The sequence below is a fragment of the Balaenoptera ricei genome, chromosome 12, assembly GCF_028023285.1.
Source record: "Balaenoptera ricei isolate mBalRic1 chromosome 12, mBalRic1.hap2, whole genome shotgun sequence".
NCBI lineage: Eukaryota > Metazoa > Chordata > Mammalia > Artiodactyla > Balaenopteridae > Balaenoptera > Balaenoptera ricei.
Genome location: NC_082650.1, coordinates 71,481,853 through 71,501,996, shown reverse-complemented (window position 1 = coordinate 71,501,996; position 20,144 = coordinate 71,481,853). Strand labels below are relative to the sequence as shown.

The 20,144-nt window shown below is 38.8% G+C and overlaps 2 protein-coding genes and 1 pseudogene across 5 annotated transcripts in view; 2 read left to right on the top strand and 1 right to left on the bottom strand.

The window, feature by feature from the left end:
• Positions 1-11,642, top strand: part of NT5E (5'-nucleotidase ecto) — a 53,534-nt gene extending 41,892 nt beyond the window's left edge. Inside the window, exon 9 of one of the 2 annotated variants that reach the window (XM_059941713.1) lies at positions 11,573-11,642. In XM_059941713.1, the coding sequence (XP_059797696.1) occupies positions 11,573-11,595 (23 nt within the window). In that variant the 3' untranslated portion in view covers positions 11,596-11,642. Of the gene's footprint in view, positions 1-1,636; positions 3,625-11,572 lie in introns of those variants that run through there. The other variant, XM_059941712.1, reaches the window with a different exon arrangement.
• A 424-nt stretch (positions 11,643-12,066) lies between these two features.
• LOC132376145 (3-hydroxyisobutyrate dehydrogenase, mitochondrial-like) lies at positions 12,067-13,142 on the top strand (annotated as a pseudogene).
• A 1,716-nt stretch (positions 13,143-14,858) lies between these two features.
• The window catches only part of SNX14 (sorting nexin 14), a 73,331-nt gene continuing 68,045 nt past the window's right edge, over positions 14,859-20,144 (bottom strand). For all 3 annotated transcript variants that reach the window (XM_059941709.1, XM_059941710.1, XM_059941711.1), the window contains 3 exons: positions 16,770-16,861; positions 16,030-16,086; positions 14,859-15,078 (listed from right to left, as the gene is read on the bottom strand). In XM_059941709.1, the coding sequence (XP_059797692.1) occupies positions 15,040-15,078; positions 16,030-16,086; positions 16,770-16,861 (188 nt within the window). In that variant the 3' untranslated portion in view covers positions 14,859-15,039. The remainder of the gene's footprint in view (positions 15,079-16,029; positions 16,087-16,769; positions 16,862-20,144) is intronic.

Below are 20,144 nucleotides of genomic sequence, written 5' to 3'. Positions count from 1 at the left end.
TCTTTTTTATAAGTATTATATTGATAGTAATATATTGTTTTTATTGAGGTATAATTGACATATAACATTATATTAGTTTCAGGTGTACAACATAATGATTCAACATTTGTATACATTGCGAAATGCTCACCACAAGAAGTCTAGTTAACATCTGTCACCTCACATAATTACAAAAAAAATTTTTTTTTCTTGTAATAAGGATTTTTAAGATCTACTCTCGTAGCATCTTTCAGATATGCAATACAGTATTAGTAACTATATTCACTATACTGTACATTACATCCCCAGGACTTATTTTTTTTATAACTGGAAGTTTGTAATAACTTTTGACCCCTTTCACCCATTTTGCATCCTCACCCAGCCCTGACTCCCCCCACCTCTGGCAACCACCAGTCCGTTCTCTGTATCTGAGCTTGCTTTTATTGTTGAATTCCACATAAATGAGATCATATGGTATTCCTCTTTCTCTGTCTGAATTACTTCACTTAGCATAATGTCCTCAAGGTCCACCCATGTTGTTAAAAATGGCAAGAGGCCATTTTTTTATGGCTGAAGAGTATTCCATTGTGTGTGTGTGTGTGTGTGTGTGTGTGTGTGTGTGTGTATATATATATATCACATCTTCTTTATCCATTCTTCCACTGATGGACACTCATTTCCTTATCTTGGCTATTGTAAATAATGCTGCAATGAACATGGCAGGGGAGGCATATATCTTATCTTTTCAAATTACTATTTTCATTTTCTTTAGATAAATACCCAGGAGCGGAATTGCTGGATCATATGGTAGTTCTATTTTTAATGTCTTGAGGAGCCTCCTACTATTTTCCATGGTGGCTGCACAAATTTACATTTCTGCACACAATGCACTAGAGTTCCTTTTCTCCACATCCTCACCAACACTTATTTCTTGTCATTTTGATAACAGTCGTTCTAACAGGTGTGAGGTGATATCTCACTGTGGTTTTATTTGCATTTCCCTGATGATTAGTGATGTTGAACATCTTTCCATGTGCTTGTTGGTCATCTGTATTTGAGTTGTATACATTCTTTATATATTTTGGATATTAACCGCCCTATTAGATATATGATTTGTAGTGTGGCATTTTTAAAATAAAAGTCTGTCAGGTCCCTAGGGGTTTGTTGCAGTTACAGGTGATTAGTATTTCTTTGTCAGTTCTCCTCTCTTTTGCAAGTGAAGACTCCATTGTCTCACCATCAGTTATGTGAAAATGATTCCTGAGCAGGCAAGCCAAAAACAACAAGCCACTTTTATGTCTCAGCTAACTGATATTGACCCAGTTCCCTAATGCCCTCGGTCCGGAGTGGTTCAGAGGCATTGATGACAAGAGCCTCTATCTTGAGTCATCTCAGAGCTTAGACGATTTATTCCCCCCAATTATCCAATATTGGACAATGGGCACATTTCACATCTGGAACATGAAAAAGCAATCAGATTCTTTGCACTTATGATCGCCATTGTTCTTGTCTTCTGTGACACTTTATCCCTGCTTATGAAAGGAATATCTTCCCTCTTATATCTAATTACAAAGGACTTTCGAGAAGTACATTAGCTTCCCCCTTCTTACTGGTAATTATTTTTTCTGTAGTTAAAATAATGTATGTATTTTTCTAGGTGACCAAGATATCAACGTGGTTTCCGGATACATCTCAAAAATGAGAGTAATTTATCCAGCAGTTGAAGGTCGGATCCAGTTTTCTGCAGGAAGTCATTGCCATGGAAGCTTTTCTCTAATACTTCTTTCAGTTTTGGCAGTGATCATTGTATTATACCAATAGCCAAAAATTCTCCTTGCCATTAATGGAACTGTATTTTTTCCTCAAGTGAGATTCAAGTCTACCTTTTAGGAACTGGCTTTGTGATGGTGCAGACCATCCTTGCAGTCTCCTAGAAGCTGAGCTTAGAAGGGCTGTAAATGAAGACTCTGACATCATCACTCAGGATCAGCAACTTAATGAACACACAGGAAAAGAAATGAAAATGGGCCCTATGAGGAGAAAGCCAACCATCTTTAGTTGACATACGCAAATTTTAATAACACTTTAGAAACAATTTTAAACCATACACGTCATTTTTCTCCTTTATATCCATTCTAATCCACCAAACAACTTATGTTTACATAGAACTTTATCATTTACAAGGGAGTTTTAAGCACATTATCTTATTTGATGCCCATAACTTTCGTTGGTGGGCAAGACAGGTATTGTTTTTCCCATTTGACAGATGAGGAAACTAAAGCTCAGAAAGCACTGACATGTTTAAGGCCATACAGCTAAAAGTGACAGATCCCAGACCTGCACCTGGGCCTTCTGCCCTCAGTCCCGCACTCTTTCAATTATATCCAGTTAGTTACTGTTCAGGAAGATACTTAATGGTCTCCTCTCTTTTTAACTATCAGTAGCCCCAGACTCATGTAGAACAAGTCTCTGCTTTATTTCTGGTCTCTGTTTTTTTTTTTCCTTTTTAGCACGTGTTGCTATAGGGTGTTTAACGGACTAAACACAGGGTGGCGTTCTCTCCCGCACCACCGTGTGCCTTTGAGGAGCTGGGAGAAGAGGTGCAGCAGATAATGGGAAAGGCCAGGAGCTGCAGAACGCAGTCAAGGGGCAGGGAGAAAGGGAAGGAAAGACCAGGACGCCCAGGACCAACAACATTATAGAAGAGAAAGAGCTAAAAGGCCATTTACACTTGTTAAATACGTATTTGCTAATGAGTAGTAGCAGAGTGCCTGACTCATGGCATTAGCTACTAATAATTTTATGAGATTCTATCAGTTCTCCCTCTGCTTCTTTCCTTCTTCTTCCTAATGGGAAGGTGTCATGAGAAGAGAACCTTCTTAGAGAAGGTGTAGCTCTAAACCTGCACCTGTCTCTCCCGAGCAAGATAACAGCACTGATTCTAGTCTCACACACTCCACCCCCTTTCCCCACTTATGGGAAATCCAGAGCGGAGCCAAGGTTGATTTTTTTAGGTGGTATACCTAAATCTAAAGTCAGCTCTGCCTCCAAAGCTGAACAGTCATTCTCAGGCACAGATATGAGAACTCCTGCCTGAGAGTGTGCCCCTCTAAGTGGGTGCTCAGGAAATACCCAGACCGACGAAATAAATGATTTATGCACAAAGAACAAATACTTGCTTAAGGGGGTGGTGGGACCACGTGAGCCTACTCGTTACCATAGAAATGATTCAGTAAGAAGTGGGAGCCCTCACCTTACACAAAGAGTCAGTGAACAGCAGCTAAAGGATTGAAGAGTGAGGATGTTTCTTGATGTTTACAAATATTAGGTATTCTTGATACAAAACATACTTTTAAATTTCATAACCTCTTCATAAATGTTGCAGTAAAATAACGCCCTAGCTTCTATGCATATACAGACTGGCCATAAGTAAACAAATGTCGATAGACTAAGAGGAAAATGTCAGTAAGACTGCATTTGGGGTATATTTGCTTATGCTTGGCCAGTAAACTACGGTAAATCCTATTGGAGCACAAATTTTTAAAAAACATTTTGTAAGTTTTCTAAATATGTGTACATGTATTATTCAGTGGTTTAAGAAATGACCTAAAAACACTTTGCAATTGTAGGTTCCAAACAATAAAATTGAAGATACACTCCTTGTCTCTGGTAGTTACTTCTTCTCTCAAGCAAACACCTATAACCCAAGACAATATGACCGATGGAAAACTCTTTGCCAGTTCATCACTGGTATCACTTCCCTTGATTATAAGCCCCTTGCCATCTAATAACCCTCCCTATCCCCCTTCTTACCTCCAAAACGAGAAAAATACATGCAGTTTTTAGGTAGGAAAGAACAGTAAATAAAGGATATTTTAAGTAAGACTACTAAATTTTATGGCTTTTACGTACAGAATTTAAGACCAGTAGTGGTTTCCTAAAAATAAAAATGTTCAAGTCATACAGTGTTAGGGATTTTAATTAATTTATCTGAACTGGTTGTACATCAAGAATTTTCCTCAATTAATGCCGATGATAGAGCAGACCAGCTGGTACACCGTGATCAGACACATTAAATGCAGTTGGTGGCAGAGCTGCCCTCAGCAGTTTTCAGCAGAGTAAGCGCCCTCAGAGAGTATGTAGCCCTGTGGATACATGACTAGGCTTGCCTAAATTAGTAACGGTCTCTGATTTAGTTTCCTGGGGCTGCTGTAACCAAGTACCACAAACTGGGTGGCTGTTAAACAACAGAAATTCATCATCTCACTGTCTGGAGGCTAAAAGTCTAAGATCAATTTGGCAAGGTTGGTTCCTTCTGAGGGTTGGGAGGGAGAATCTGTTCCAGGCCTCTTCCCAGCTCTGGTTAGCCTCAGACATTCCTTGCCTTATAGATGGTATTCTCCCCATGCTTTTACATCCTTTTCCCTCTGTACATGTCTGTCACTGGGTCCAAATTTCCCCTTATACTGTATAAAGACATAGTCATACTGGATCAGGCCCACTCTAATGACTTCATTTTAATCATGTGCAAAAACCCTATTTCTAAATAAGCTCACATTCACGGGCACACGGGATTGGGACTAAAGTCCTGCCACAAGACCTCAGCATCTTTTCAGGGGACACAATTCAACCCATAACCGTCCCCTGGATGATCTACGTAATCAGCCAGGGCAGCCCTGAGGCAACCTTACAAATGAAGGGTTAAAATTAATGTTATTTTTGTGCTGGTAAAATAGGACACATTTTAGAAGTTGATTTGACTCAACCCAAGCAAATCAAAAGGAACGAGTTTTCCTAACTAATGCAGCCAAAAGCAGGAGCTTTAAACTTTTATAGCAAGCTGGGAGATCTCCAATCTCTAGTAAGGCGTACTGAGCCCTCTAAGAACCTGAATGAAATACTTTATGAAAATATTTGGTTAACAATTCGGCCCTCTAAGAACCTGAATGAAATACTTTATGAAAATATTCGGTTAACAATTCGGCCCTCTAAGAACCTGAATGAAATACTTTTTGAAAATATTCGGTTAACAAGTAAGCTAGTTAGGGTATGAAGACAATTTAACTCTGACCTATGACATGGATACTGGCGTATTAAAAGCAACAATGGAGGGAATTCCCTCGCAGTCCAGCAGTTAAAAGACTCGGGCTTTAACTGCCGTGGACCCGGGTTCGATCCCTGGTCAGGGAACTAAAATCCCAAAAGCCATGTGGTGCAGCCAAAATAAATTAATAAATAAAACTGAAAAACTTCAAAAATAATAATAAAATAAAAGCAACAATGGAAATTACAGACTCATTATTCACTGGGATTTTTGGTTGCAAAAACAAAAAGTCTATCAGCAGAGACATACCAGAAGAATATTAGCTAGTCCCCAGAATCATCCAGAAGCGTGGAGAGCCAGGCCTAGAAATGGAGAGCAAGCAAGGAAAGTGAGGCATGGCTAAAATCCTGCCACGGGAAGAGCCCTCATACACCGGCCTGGTGCTGCTAGGTTCACCTCCACCACAGCTACACCCGCCAGGGCCACTGGCTATCCTGGTGCCTCCACTCAGATGGGAGCAAATATCAAGCTGAGCCTGGTTCAGGCCCAAGCTGTCTTTCATAAAGATAAAAGAAGGCTGAGTGAGGACTCAACTCCAGCCTTTTGGCTTCCTTCAATGCCCCTTCCCCCAATTACCTTGGAATTCCTCCAAATAAAAATGTTCCAGTTTCGGACAATCAAAAGTGAGAAATGGCCCCTATGAGTACTCTGAGAATCTCCTAGTACAACAAATATATATGAAATGATGTTAAAAATAAAAACGCTACCTTCTGAGTATGTCTTGAAAACTATGTTGCGTTCTTAACTTCCTCTCCAACAATGTACATTCACATGTATGATATCCAGATTTTTATGAAAGCCAAAATCACTCTAAAAGTAAACAACACTAAACTTTTTCTGGTACTTTAATCATTAAATAATAAGCATATTAGTAATGAAATCAGTCCCTAAGATATATTATTATTTTTTATAAAGAAAAAATAAATATGGCTAATCAAATTTCTAATTGAGCTTGAGTTTTTAATTTGATGTTGACTTTTTTTCAGATCTATACTCTACAGATGAAGTAAGGAAATCCATACACTTAAAAAATAAACAAGTCTTATCTTTCTGGTAAAATCACAATGTATTGACTTTATATGTTAACATTTATATAGCATTCCTAAAAATTTCACTAATTTATCATGTTGTGAAACTGATTTTGTGATAACTCTTGTGTCATAACTAAGAAATGCTTACAGCATCATTCCTGCTCATCTACCACACAGGTGTATTATTATCCTGCTCAAGTTTTCTTCACGTAGCCTTGCCTTATTCCTTACTGAGTATCTTATCTTTGGGTAAAAGTGGAAAGAAAAGATGTGACTATAAAACAAGAGACCCCAGACACTACTGTAGAACAAGTCATGATGAACAAACTAGTAACGTAACCTCAGTCATAACTGTTCTCTAGAATAACACCACAGATAAGGAGAGGCTGTTGGCTCCTTGACTATCTGATCACTGCTTCATCTACCCCTCCCTAACCCATTCAAGAAAGCCCACAATGCAAGTGAATGGGAGTAGCATTACAGGGCTAATGAGGAAGCCAATACAATTCATATTTAAAATATAAATAGAAAAAATAAATCACACAGTGGCTTAAGTACTTTAAATATTATTCACTGTAATAAATTACTAGTCATCCCCTTCAAATCTAGATCAAGAGACACCAGTGGGCTCAATCCCAGAGCTGAGACAACTGCTAATCTCCACTAGATACCAGCCACAGCTTAATGCCAGAGGTCCCTTAACAGAGGGAGGAGAGTGTACAACTATTAGAAATATTAATAGACTGTAAAAATTAACACAAGTCCACGTCATTTACAAAAGATCATTAATCTATTTATTATAAGACCACATGAACATCTTTAAACTTTTCATCAATATAGAAAATTGAGGGAATTCCCTGGTGGTCCAGTGGTTCGGTCTCAGCACTCTCACTGCCGGGGCCCGGGTTCGATCCCTGGTCGGGGAACTAAGATCCTGCAAGCTGCACGGTGTGGCCAAAAAAAAAAGAAAACTGAAAGAGTGAGCACTTGGTGCAGTTCAACACAACGCAGTGCTTCAGCAGGGCTATTCTCCCTCCCTCTGGCGCTCAGCTCACCGGCCCTCCTCAGCCTAAGTGTATCTGTCAGTGTCCACACAGCTGTATCTCTTATATACTTAATGTCCTTTAATTATTCAATACTTTGGCCGCATTCAGTATAACTTTTCTTGTTTTTGTGGCTATTCGGGGGAAAAAAATCAATATCAGTCTTCGTGCTCCCTTATAACTTCTCAGCAGTTAGACCTCTATAGCAGTCCCTTTCCTCTTCTCTCCAACACCTCTCTCTGCTTCCTCCTTCTCTTGAAATGCCTTTTATCTGATTCAGAAATCTGTGAGTTTGCACATGAGTCACCAGCGTCCTGAGGTTAGCTGACATGATCACCTTACCTGCGGCACTGGTTCAGGATCACAGAGAGAGAGGCATGTGCCCTGGTCTCAACACGTCTTTCACTCTGGCAACAGTCATAAGAGAGGTGAGGGACCTAGATCACAGGCCACACCCCTGCCTCTTAACTCCTTGCAGGTACGTTCCACCTCAACTCACCTAGTCTTTTTGTGTCCATCCCCCCACAAACTAGTCTTTTTGTGCCCATCACCTTCTTAGTGCCAGGTGCTGCTGGACTATGCACAGGTGATACAGGGGTGAGAAAGACACATCCTGGCACCTGGACTGTTCACAGCTGAGTGGAAGTGACAGCTAAAATTAACATCTGAAAACAGAAACGCATGCATGTATTTGCCAATCTAGCATCTCTTCCCACTCCTGGAAAGAGCCCCCATTTTGGGGAGACACTGAACCTCTTCTACCCCAGGTAGTTCTGGTGGGACAGTTAACTACAGAAGCAATCTCTTGGCTCTGGTAGAAGCACATGACCTAGGCCTCACAGTTATAGTGCCTGATCATCTTGGTCTGAGTTACGGTCTAGGCAAGCCAAGACAGTAAGAATCCTTCCACAAGGTTTTATATGGGTAGAGATGTAGAGAGAGACAAGCTCCCTCTTTGCCCCTCTGTATCATCACGTGATTCCACAGTTTGTTTAACCGTTCTCTCCCACATGAAGGCATCCACAAGAATAACAGCTAACAGGACAGAAGCTGAGACAAGAAATGGACATATGTCCACAGAGAGTCCTGAGACTATTCAAGTGCTGGATAAGTCATACTGAGGGCAACTCCATTATTGCCTTTCTGTAGTTGGGTTACATGAACAAATATGTTATTTCTCTTTTCTTTTTCTAAAGCAAAGTTGAGTTGAGTTCCATCACTTACAATCAAGAGATTAAACTAGCCCACACTAGGAGAAAATGTCAGAAAGTTCCCCTGAGCACCTGTGTGTGTGGTGAGGAGGGAGGGAAGTTAAATAGGAAGAAGGGTTCAGACATTAAGTAACATGAATAAAATCCCTCAGGGAAAATTATGCAGTTTTCATTCTTGTATGACGAAAATGGATCTGACAAACTTTAGAAAATTACCTAAAACACACTTCCTCATAAAGAAATTTCAATGTCACCCATTTTTTCAGACATTTGAGCCACTTTTAAAAAATTAAGTCTCCAGGCCGTACCCATTTTCTCCGCCATGCATTGTCCCCAAATATGGATACAGTACTCCCTTCACTCCCAAGAGCAGCTAGCATAATGGTGAAGTGTTAGGTGGGCATAAATGGAGGGAGTTACAATGAAGAAGAAAACTTACAACTCAGTGTGAGATATCAATGCTCCTAAAAAGCATCGACCAAACCCATCACTTGGAGTCCTTTCTGGGGCTCCTTCTCAGCTCTCTTCGTGTTAAGCACTGAAGAGCCCCAGGGCACAGTCCTTGGACTGCTTCTCTCTTCTATTTACACTTAATCTCTCAGTGCTGTCATCCAGTTTTACATCTTGATTCTGATGACTCTCAAATTTATAACCCCTCCCATGGACTCCAGACTTATAAATACAACTGCCTCCTTGGCATCTCTGAGACGGTTAATAGGCCCCCCCAAACTTTACGTGTCCAAAAATGAATTCCTGATCTTCCCCTCAAAACACGTGCCAGTCACAATCTCCCTCAGCTCATTTAATAGACCCTTCATCGTTCCTATTGCTCAGGCAGAACCTTGGGGTCATCCTTGGCTGCTCCGTTTTTCTCAAACTTACAACCTGTCCATCAGTAAATTCTGTTGCCTAACTTAAAAACAAAAGACTTCAACTTCACGAAAACTCCACAAGTACTGCCCTGATCCAAATCACTGTCATTTCAACTGAATTACTTCACCAGCCTGCTAAACGAGCTCCTTGTCTCTACTTTTACTCTTTAGTCTGTTCTCAACACTCCCAATGCAGTAACCAAAGTAATTCTATCACAATATAGTTGCTCGCCTGCTCAAAATCTTTCCATCATACACCAGGGTAAAAGTGAGTTAACACAATGGCTTCCAAGGCCCTTTGTGATCTTGTCTCCCATCATTTCTCTGACATTATCTCCCCTCACTCACCATGATGTAGCCACACTGATCTCCTTGCTACTCTTTCTACAAAACAGGCACACTCCCACTCAAACCTTCGCACTTGCTATTTCCAAATATTTGGAATATGGGCTCCCAAATATTTGCATGGCTTGATATCTCACCTCCTTCCGGTCTTTTCTACAATGTCCCGGACACATTATTTTAAACTGCAAACCTCTACCCATACCATTCTATTTTCCTTTTCAGTTTATTTTTCTTCTGAGCACTTGTTACTTTCTAACATACTATATACTATTTCCTTATTTATATTGTTTATATTGTCTGTCTCCCTGGGTTCGAATGTAAGCTTATAAATGCACAAATATATCCCTGGCATCTCAAACTGCCTGGCAGATAGTGAGCGCTCAATACACACATGTAGAATAAGGTGGATAAATCATGCATTATTCCTTCTCTCCTGCCTCTCTGCCACCCTCCTGACTCAGTCCAAAAGCCACACAGTCCTTTTTCTCTGGTATCAGCCACTCCAGAGAAAATAAGCAATTAAGAAAATAACTTCTCTACCTAAACACCCTTTTCATTATGCAGAGCAGTCAGACTCTTCTTTAACCCCTCTGCAACCAAAAGGCCAATTAAGTCTTCCCCAAGAAGGACAGGTGCCTTTCTCCAAAGAGTAAATTTTGTAGCCTCCCCCTTGCCACTCCCTAATATGAAGGTGATTACAATTTTTCTAATAGCATCCCTTTTCCCTCCTTGCTTTTGTTCTTCCACATCAGGAATTAGCAAACTACAGCCTAAGGGCCAAATCCTGCCTGCCACTGCTTTATGGAAGTAAGGTTTTATTGGAATACAGCCACATCCATTACTTGGAATAATACTTTAATATAATTTGATAGAAAAAAAATCATAAACATCAAATTAACAAAAAATAGTGAAATAAAAAAAACATTTTTCACTGGATTTGACGATCTTCTAGGGGCCATAGGCCTCAGGTTAAGGATTTCTCCTTACGTATCTAGCAACACTGAAGACACTACTGGATACATAAAAGAGAACATAGTCTTTGAAATGGAAGTGGAGTAGACTAGCAAGATGTTTGCTCATTCATTTAGTCAGTCGGTCATTTTTATTCTAATGTTAACCATATCTGAAGTTACAACTTGTATATATATCATTATACAGTCTGCAAAGAACAGTGGCAAATTAGACTTCTGATATTTTTATTGTAAAATCTAATGGTTTTTAGGAAGTCAATAAATATGTTTGCTTTCAACCATTTCTCAGAATCTTCTGCTATCTACAGCTAAATGATTATACTTATAACACAAACTTATAATGTCCTTTATAAATTTCAGTGTCTTCCCATCTATTTAATTTCATATTATCCCCCAACCAGAAACAGAGAGTTATTTCTAAAAACACATTTCAAAATGTGAAACTCATGCACTACAAGACACCATAGAGATGGATAGAAAGGAATGTGCAAAGTAAAATATTTGAAATGCACCAGGGGAACTTACTTTTTAAAGGGATCCAGAGTGACCGCTTTGGGAAATAAAGGCTCCTTTCATGGGTCAACAATGACAAGAACACGAAGACTAGAGACACACCTAAGTTTGAATTCCAACTTCACTGTTCTCTCTGGCTTCATTATCCTCATCTATAAAACAGGAATAATACCATCTCATAGTTATTGGATGGTGAAATGTGATATAAAATGCCTGGCCAACAGAGAATGCATCTAGTTCCTTTCATTATGCGAATGATTTTGTATTTGTAGATTTTTATACAGCACATTTTCTTTAAATAGAGCTCACTCACTGCTATAGATTTAAATGTGTCCTCCTAAAATTCACATGCTGAAACCCTAAACCCCAGTATGACGATAGTTGGAAATGAGGTCTTCAGGAGGTAATTAAGGTTGAATTAGGTCATAAAACCTAACCCAATAGCATTTGTGGCCTTATAAGAAGAAGCAGAGAAAGATCTCTTTCTTTCTTTCTTCCCACAGGCTCCCACAAAGAGGTCATGTGAGCACACAGTGAAAAAAGGCAGCCGTCTACAACCAAGGGAAGAGGTCTCAGAATGAAACCTACCTTGCAGGCACCTTGATCTTGGACTTACCAGCCTCCAGAATTGTGAGAAATAAATTTCTGTTAAGTCACCCCATTTATGGTATTTTATCATGGTAGCCCAGGCCATTTGATACACTCATAAGAATTTTTTTCTCATCTAAATAAACAAAATACCACAATTTATAGGAAAGTAGGTGAGGATGGCATAAAAGGGCTGTACATATTTTATTCCTCCAGTTCACCATGACACTTTAAATAATAATATGCAAAATGCTATGGATTTTTAAATGTGAAGAATTAGACTGATTAATTTCCCACCTGTCCCTGAGAAACTAGTAAATGTTTAAGGCTTGGTAGTAAAGCACCAATTCAAAGAAACTCATATATAGTCTAGAACTTTTAAGCAATTAAAAAGATAATAGACCACGCACCCTAGCAGCCAGTAGGTGAGCTGGGAGCCGCGGAGGTCACCGTGGGGAGGCGAGGCGGGGACAGCATGGTAGCCTCCTTACGGCTCCGTGGAGCTGCCTCTGGCCTCCGGTACTGGAGCTGCCGGCAGCAACCGGCGGTGGCCAGCCTTGCAGCGGTGTGTTCTAGGTCAATGGCTTCTAAGACTCCAGTTGGATTCACTGGAGTAGGCAACATGGGGAATCCAATGGCAAAAAAATCTCATGAAACATGGCTATCCACTCATTATTTATGATGTGTTCTCTGATGCATGCAAAGAGTTTCTAGACGCAGGTGAACAGGTAGTGTCTTCCCCAGCAGATGTAGCCAAAAAAGCTGACAGAATTATTACAATGTTGCCCACCAGCATCGATGCGATAGAAGCTTACTCTGGAGCAAATGAAATTCTAAAAAAAGTGAAGAAAGTCTCACTCTTAATAGATTCCAGTACTGTTGATCCTATGGTTTTGAACGAATTGGCCAAAGAAGTTGAGAAAATGGGAGTAGTTTTCATGGATGCCCCTGTTTCTGGTGGTGTGGGAGCTGCTTGGTCTGGGAGCCTCACGTTTATGGTGGGAGGAGTCAAAGAAGAATTTGCTGCTGCCCAACAGCTGCTGGGGTGCGTGGGCTCCAGTGTGGCGTGTTGTGGAGCTGCTGGGACTGGGCAGGCTGCGAAGATCTGCAACAACTTGCTGTTAGCTATTAGTATGACTGGAACTGCTGAAGCGATGCATCTGGGAATCAGGTTAGGGCTTGACCCAAAACTCTTGGCTAAAATCCTAAATATGTGCTCAGGACAACGTTGGTCAAGTGACACTTATAATCCTGTAGCTGGGGTGGTGGATGGAGTTCCCTCGGCTAATCACCATCAGGGTGGATTTGGAACAACACTCATGGCTGAGGATCTGGGATTAGCACAGGACTCTGCTGCCAGCACGAAGAGCCCAGTCCTTCTGGGCACTCAGGCCCATCAGACCCACAGGATGATGTGCTCGAAGGGCTACTCCAAAAGACTTCTCATCCATGTTCCAGTTTCTATGAGACAAGGAGACGTTCTGAGTTTGCCCTTTGGCTGTGGACACTGTTGGAAACCAAACTCTATCTTGGAGCCCCTCACAGCTCACTCCACAAGTAAATGGGCTTAATCAAAGGTCACCTGTCTGCTTCTGATTGTCTAGGTCACAATAAACCCTGGGATTTTCCACCCATTTTTTTTTTTTTAATTTTTTTTTTAAATTATTTGTTTTTATTTATGGCTGTGTTGGGTCTTCGTTTCTGTGCGAGGGCTTTCTCTGGTTGCGGCAAGCGGGGGCCACTCTTCATCGCGGTGCGCGGGCCTCTCACTGTCGCGGCCTCTCTTGTTGCGGAGCACAGGCTCCAGACGCGCAGGCTCAGTAATTGTGGCTCACGGGCCTACTTGCTCCGTGGCATGTGGGATCTTCCCAGACCAGGGCTCGAACCCGTGTCCCCTGCATTGGCAGGCGGATTCTTAACCACTGCGCCACCAGGGAAGCCCTTTCCACCCATTTTTAACTGCTTATTCTTTTTATCTATTTAGCAAACACATATTATCTGAATTATTTTTTTCTGCAAGCCACTGATGGTCTCTGCTAGCTAGCTGATTGACCTTCTTCCAAAAGTTTGATTCCTGAGCACCGTCAGTTAAAACGTTGCCTACTTCAATCAGGATATTATTTACTCTACTTTACAAATAAAACCACATTTTTTTCCCATGGGATAAAACCTATCCTGGAGGAAAGAAAAGAAATCGGTGTGAGGCAAGGAGTTAGAGAAAGGGGAAGTATAGTGAATTACTCCCTGTGTCCCTCAGAAAGTTTGTCCTGCTAACCCAGTGGTGGTATTCTTGCATTCTGAGGTTACCGGTTTATTTTCCAGGAGTTGATAAAGCAAGAGAACTCCTTGCTGCATGCTATGTAACTTGAACTCTGTTACATTACCTTGTTGTGCCCCTCTTGTAACAACTCCCAATACTTAGCAAACTTATTTTTTATATTTTTGCTTCCTTGTACATTCTTACTACATTTTGACTTCAAAAGAATGACATCTTTAGAACAGTCTCAGAGCCAACGATGATATGTGCTTTAGATAATTATTATATTATCCTAAATGTAACCATATTCTTTTAATTCAAATAAATTTCTATGTTAATAATTTTTAAAAAAAGATAACAGAACTACTGGCAAAACCTTTAAAAAATTTACAATATCTAATGACCATTTTTACAAACTTTTGAAAAATATACATGAATAGTACCATTAAATGGGTTAGTTTTCCAAGTTATATTTAGAGTTCCCACATTATCAGTGCCTGATACATGGCTGAAACTCAATAAATATATTCTGAATGAACACTGCATCCAATAACCAAACACAAAACGCCCACTCTTGAAAGACAAATGTGGTTGAAGGAGAAAAGCATATCATGGGAAGAAATTATGAGTAGAATTCTCAACATTGAAACTTTAAAAATAATTATTTAACTTTCCTCAAAGAATGCAGTTAATTCATATTTTTCTTTTGGAGAGACAACATAAACCAAAAATCTACCTGACTAAATTGTTTATATAAGTTTTTGGAATACAGTTATATACATTCAATGAAATGCAATTTCAATCACACACTGAATCACACAAATATCTTTAAGTACTCAGTTTTCACACCCAAAAGGGCTATATATAACCTGTCAATCATCCAGCAAGAGTAAGAAGTCCCTTGTTTGCTATGAAAAACTCATAAAGGAGGCTGTGAGACCCAATCACTTTTCATCATTATTAAGTCCGTGTTAGTCTTTATTAAAACAAACAAAATCAAAATTTCAGACACTAAATTACATGATATATACAAGAATATACAAAAGTAAAAGAAAAAACAGCACATATCTACTACACTAGCATAGCAGACATTTCAACTGGTTATTCTATCCCAAATCCAAATGCTTACATCCAGGACGTCACAGAGGTAACCTCCTTTTGTACCTAAATTAAAAAGAAATCTATTTAATAGAAGAGAAAAAAACAAACCAGAGTTCATTTGTAAATTGCCTAACAGTTTCAGTGTATTAAAATCCTAACCTAAGATATTGTGTATGTGTGTGTGTGTGTGTGTGTGTGTGTGTGTGTGTGTATGTATCCACAAGAAATTAGCTGGCCTATGCCACAGATAATATTTACGTTTTAGAGAGAAGAAAAATGGCAAGGTATAGTGATAGACCTCATAAAGTCTCGAGCAGAGAGGTGGAGGTTTCCTGGTACTGATTCCCATGTAAACTGAACACAAACTATCCATAACTGCCTCCCTGTTTTAATATACGTTTAATACTGCCATAACTTGAAAACTTGTATTCAATAGGTAAATAGTCCAAATCTGGTTTCCTCTATGAAACTGACATTTCATTGCTGTATCACAACCTTGAATAGTTATTTCATCTGACCAAAGGGATTAGTCAAAAAATAAAAACAGTAAAAAGCAATGCTCAAAACTCAAAATCCTCAAGATTCAGTATAATAATAATATTAGCATCCTCCAATTCCAATTCATTTTGTGTTCTTGGGTTCATATAAGCGCAACTGCTTCAAAAATGCTTAAGTCTGAGTTACACAGCATTCAGTGTTGCGGATGATAGCCTGCAGAGCTTGGCCCATCCTACTGCTAGGAGGCAAACTCACACCTTCCTCTGGAAAGGCCCTACAGGGTATAGTGTCCCTGTCTGATTGTAATTGGGAAGGGAGGAAGTCAAGGCAGAGGCTATTCAGCTCCTATCTCCCAAAATCCTCTCTATGTTTGAGCATGTTGAATGAAGAAAATAAGGGTGTTCATTTTTAAAATGATCAGAATCACAAGGGTTTCCTTAATTTTTATGTCTCTAATTAAAATAAATGCCAACATACCATTAAAAACATAAAGAAAAATTGCTGCTTTTCAGTTACCTTATTGAGCTCTGGAAACAGTTCTTGTATCACAATGTCCAATAAAACATAAGTCAGCTAAAACGCCAAAAAAAAATTTTTTTAAGGCATTAGACAAAAAAACAAAACAAAAAAACCCCATAAAAACGATAAACACAAATTCAGGACTATGGTTACTGCTAAAGGGGAAGGCAGGGAATAAAACTGACAGTATAAAACAAGCACAAAAGTAGTAGCTTCAATAGTATCCATAATGTTCTATTTTTAAGATGAGTTTTACATACACGAGTTCATTTTACTATTATTCCTCATAATTCATTTTATTGTTAAACATTTTATATGTAACAACAAATTGAAAGAAAACAAGCAGGATACAAAATTGTAACTGTATTAAGATCTCAACGGGCTATGTAACAGACTATAAACAGTAAAATGTTAACTGTGGTTATTCTATGTAACCTGACTGAATGATGGAATTCTTGATATTTAAATTTTTACTTTTTTCATGAATTTTTAGTATATTCCAAATTTCTATAGTGAATATATATTTATTTTAAATCAAAACAGTTCATGTTATAAAGAAAAAAAGGTAATCAGCAAAAGAGAGTTATTAACAAAGATACTTTTTCCTATCCGAATGTTTGAATTACATTGCCTTCATTTAGTATAGCATCACTTCACAGTTAATAATATACCAGACACCCCACTGTGTCATTCGCTAAACTAGCCAACACTAGTCAATCTGCTTTAATGAACTTTACCTGCTTGTTGAGAACTGGCTGCTGTAAACCGTCAAAAAGAAGTCTGATGCTTTCATACTTGGCTTCTTCACCAATACACTTGACTATCAGATCTAAACAAGAAAGCCAAATGTGAAACAATTTTATATTATAAAGTGACTCATCATTTACTGGATCATAAGGTAAAATCTCCACTCTCTTTCCTGGGTATTATGCAAAAACTGTAAATTAGCATTTCCTAAATCAGTGTTCTGGCAAGAAGCTCTTGGAAAAAAGGGTTCTGTGGTCAAGTTGAGAAATGCAGTATCGGGAATCCTCCCTTTGGGAGATTCACAATGCACAATGCACACTGCAAGCTCTGGGAAATGTTGCAGTAAAGAAATCTGTTTATACTATTAAGTGATAAAAGACAGTTGGAAAATAATACATATTTTATTATCCCATTCAAGTAAAACAAACAAAATAAAATGCTAAAATTATGCACGCACATTTGTACATACACGTATAGAGATACATAAAAACTGTCTGTGAGGATTAACACCAAACGGGAGCTCGTAGCTGCTTCTGCACAGTGGGGACAGGATGGCTTCTACATTTTACTCCCTATATTTTCATAATATTTGAATATCTTAATATTTTTAATAATTAATTTAATTTTATGGTGAACATAGACTCTCTTCAATGAATATGACCACTTTATTTCTGTAGTTTTTGCATAATTACTATTAACTATCTTACAGAACAATCTTTTGGGAAAATGTTTACACACTAGTTTAGGGTCCCAAAAGTTCCAATTCATGTTTGACTACACAGCTGTCATGTATCACTCCTATTACCACAGAGTCAGTCCTTATTAAAATCTGTGCTGTTTTTCACAGAACTAGAACAAAAAATTTCACAATTTGTATGGAGACACAAAAGACCCCGAATAGCCAAAGCAATCCTGAGAACGAAAAATGGAGCTGGAGGAATCAGGCTCCCTGACTTCAGACTATATTACAAAGCTACAGTAATCAAGACAGTTTGGTACTGGCACAAAAACAGAAATATAGATCAATGGAACAGGATAGAAAGCCCAGAGATAAACCCACGCACATATGGTCACCTTATCTTTGATAAAGGAGGCAAGCATATACAGTGGAGAAAAGACAGCCTCTTCAATAAGTGGTGCTGGGAAAATTGGACAGGTACATGTAAAAGTATGAAATTAGAACACTCCCTGACACCATACACAAAAATGAACTCAAAATGGATTAAAGACCTAAGTGTAAGGCTAGACACTATCAAACTCTCAGAGGAAAACATAGGCAGAACACTCTATGACATAAATCACAGCAAGATCCTTTTTGACCCAGCTCCTAGAGAAATGGAAATAAGAACACAAATAAACAAATGGGACCTAATGAAACTTAAAAGCTTTTGCACAGCAAAGGAAACCGTAAACAAGACCAAAAGACAACCCTCAGAATGGGAGAAAATATTTGCAAATGAAGCAACTGACAAAGGATTAATCTCTAAGATTTACAAGCAGCTCATGCAGCTCAATAACGAAAAAACAAACAACCCAATCCAAAAATGGGCAGAAGACCTAAATAGACATTTCTCCAAAGAAGATATACAGATGGCCTACAGACACATGAAAGAATGCTCAACATCATTAATCATTAGAGAAATGCAAATCAAAACTACAATGAGGTATCATCTCACACCAGTCAGAATGGCCATCATCAAAAAATCTACAAACAATAAAGGCTGGAGAGGGTGTGGAGAAAATGGAACACTCTTGCACTGTTGGTGGGAATGTAAATTGATACAGCCACTATGGAGAACAGTATGGAGGTTCCTTAAAAAACTAAAAATAGAACTACCATACGACCCAGCAATCCCACTACTGGGCATATACCCTGAGAAAACCATAATTCAAAAAGAGTCATGTACCAAAATGTTCATTGCAGCTCTATTTACAATAGCCAGGACATGGAAGCAACCTAAGTGTCCATCATCGGATGAATGGATAAAGAAGATGTGGCACATATATACAATGGAATATTACTCAGCCATAAAAAGAAATGAAATGGAGGTATTTGTAATGAGGTGGATGGAGTTAGAGTCTGTCATACAGAGTGAAGTAAGTCAGAAAGAGAAAAACAAATACAGTATGCTAACACATATATATGGAATCTAAGGAAAAAAAAAAAAAAAAAGGTCATGAAGAACCTAGTGGCAAGATGGGAACAAAGACACAGACCTATTAAAGAATGGACTTGAGGATATGGGGAGGGGGAGGGGTGAGATGTGACAGGATGAGAGAGCATCATGGACATATATACACTACCAAATGTAAAATAGATAGCTAGTGGGAAGCAGCCGCATAGCACAGGGAGATCAGCACGGTGCTTTGTGACCGCCTTGGGGGGTGGGATGGGGAGGGTGGGAGGGAGGGAGTTGCAGGAGGGAGGAGATATGGGAACGTGTGTATATCTGTAGCTGATTCACTTTGTTATAAAGCAGAAACTAATACACCATTGTGAAGCAATTATACTTCAATAAAGATGTTTAAAAAAAAAAAAAAAAATCTGTGCTGAATGTTTTCCTCCAAGCAGGAAAAGAAAATTATTCTTAAGTAAACAAGGTGCTCAAATATTTGTCCTTTCCACTCCGATCATAATGAAACTCTTAATGCTGTTCATGGAAAATTCTCATTTTATGTTGCTTTTATAAGGTAAATCTAACCTTGAGAGGCAAAAGCCAAATTCAATTTATAATAAGTTTAGTAGATCCTTGATATTTATGCGTCTTTGTGAATCCTTTAATTCACCGATACTACACAGAATTTCCCAATTAATATGCATGAAGCATAATGGACAAAAATAAATGATCCTTTCAGATTCTTCATCACTAAGGAAGAAATGAATAGAGGACAACAGAAAGCATGCTAAGCTTCCTCAGTAGCTAAATTACTTCTTCCCAAATGGAAGTCTTGAAGTAGATGTGATTCAAATTCGTGCCTGAGCAAAATAAGAAATTATTACATTCACTGGCTTTCCATGTTGTTAAAACTAAGACTGTAATTAAAACTAAGACTGTTAAAACCATAAATGCTAAAGGTCACTATAATACAAAAGAAGTAAGAAATTACTTCGTTATATACCTAGAGAAGATTCACTCAAAAACAGCTGTGGTTCACTTTCACCTTCAGACCAGGGATTTAACTTAACTGTCTTCACACAGAGCAGCAGGATCATTCTGAGACTCATGTTTCAATGATGAAAATTCTCTAAGGTACCTTCAATTCTTACTCTATATTTTCTCCCTGGGCATTACTACCCACTCACACATGACTCCCATATCTTTATCCTATATCATCATTCCTCCAATTTCCAAACCTGGATATTT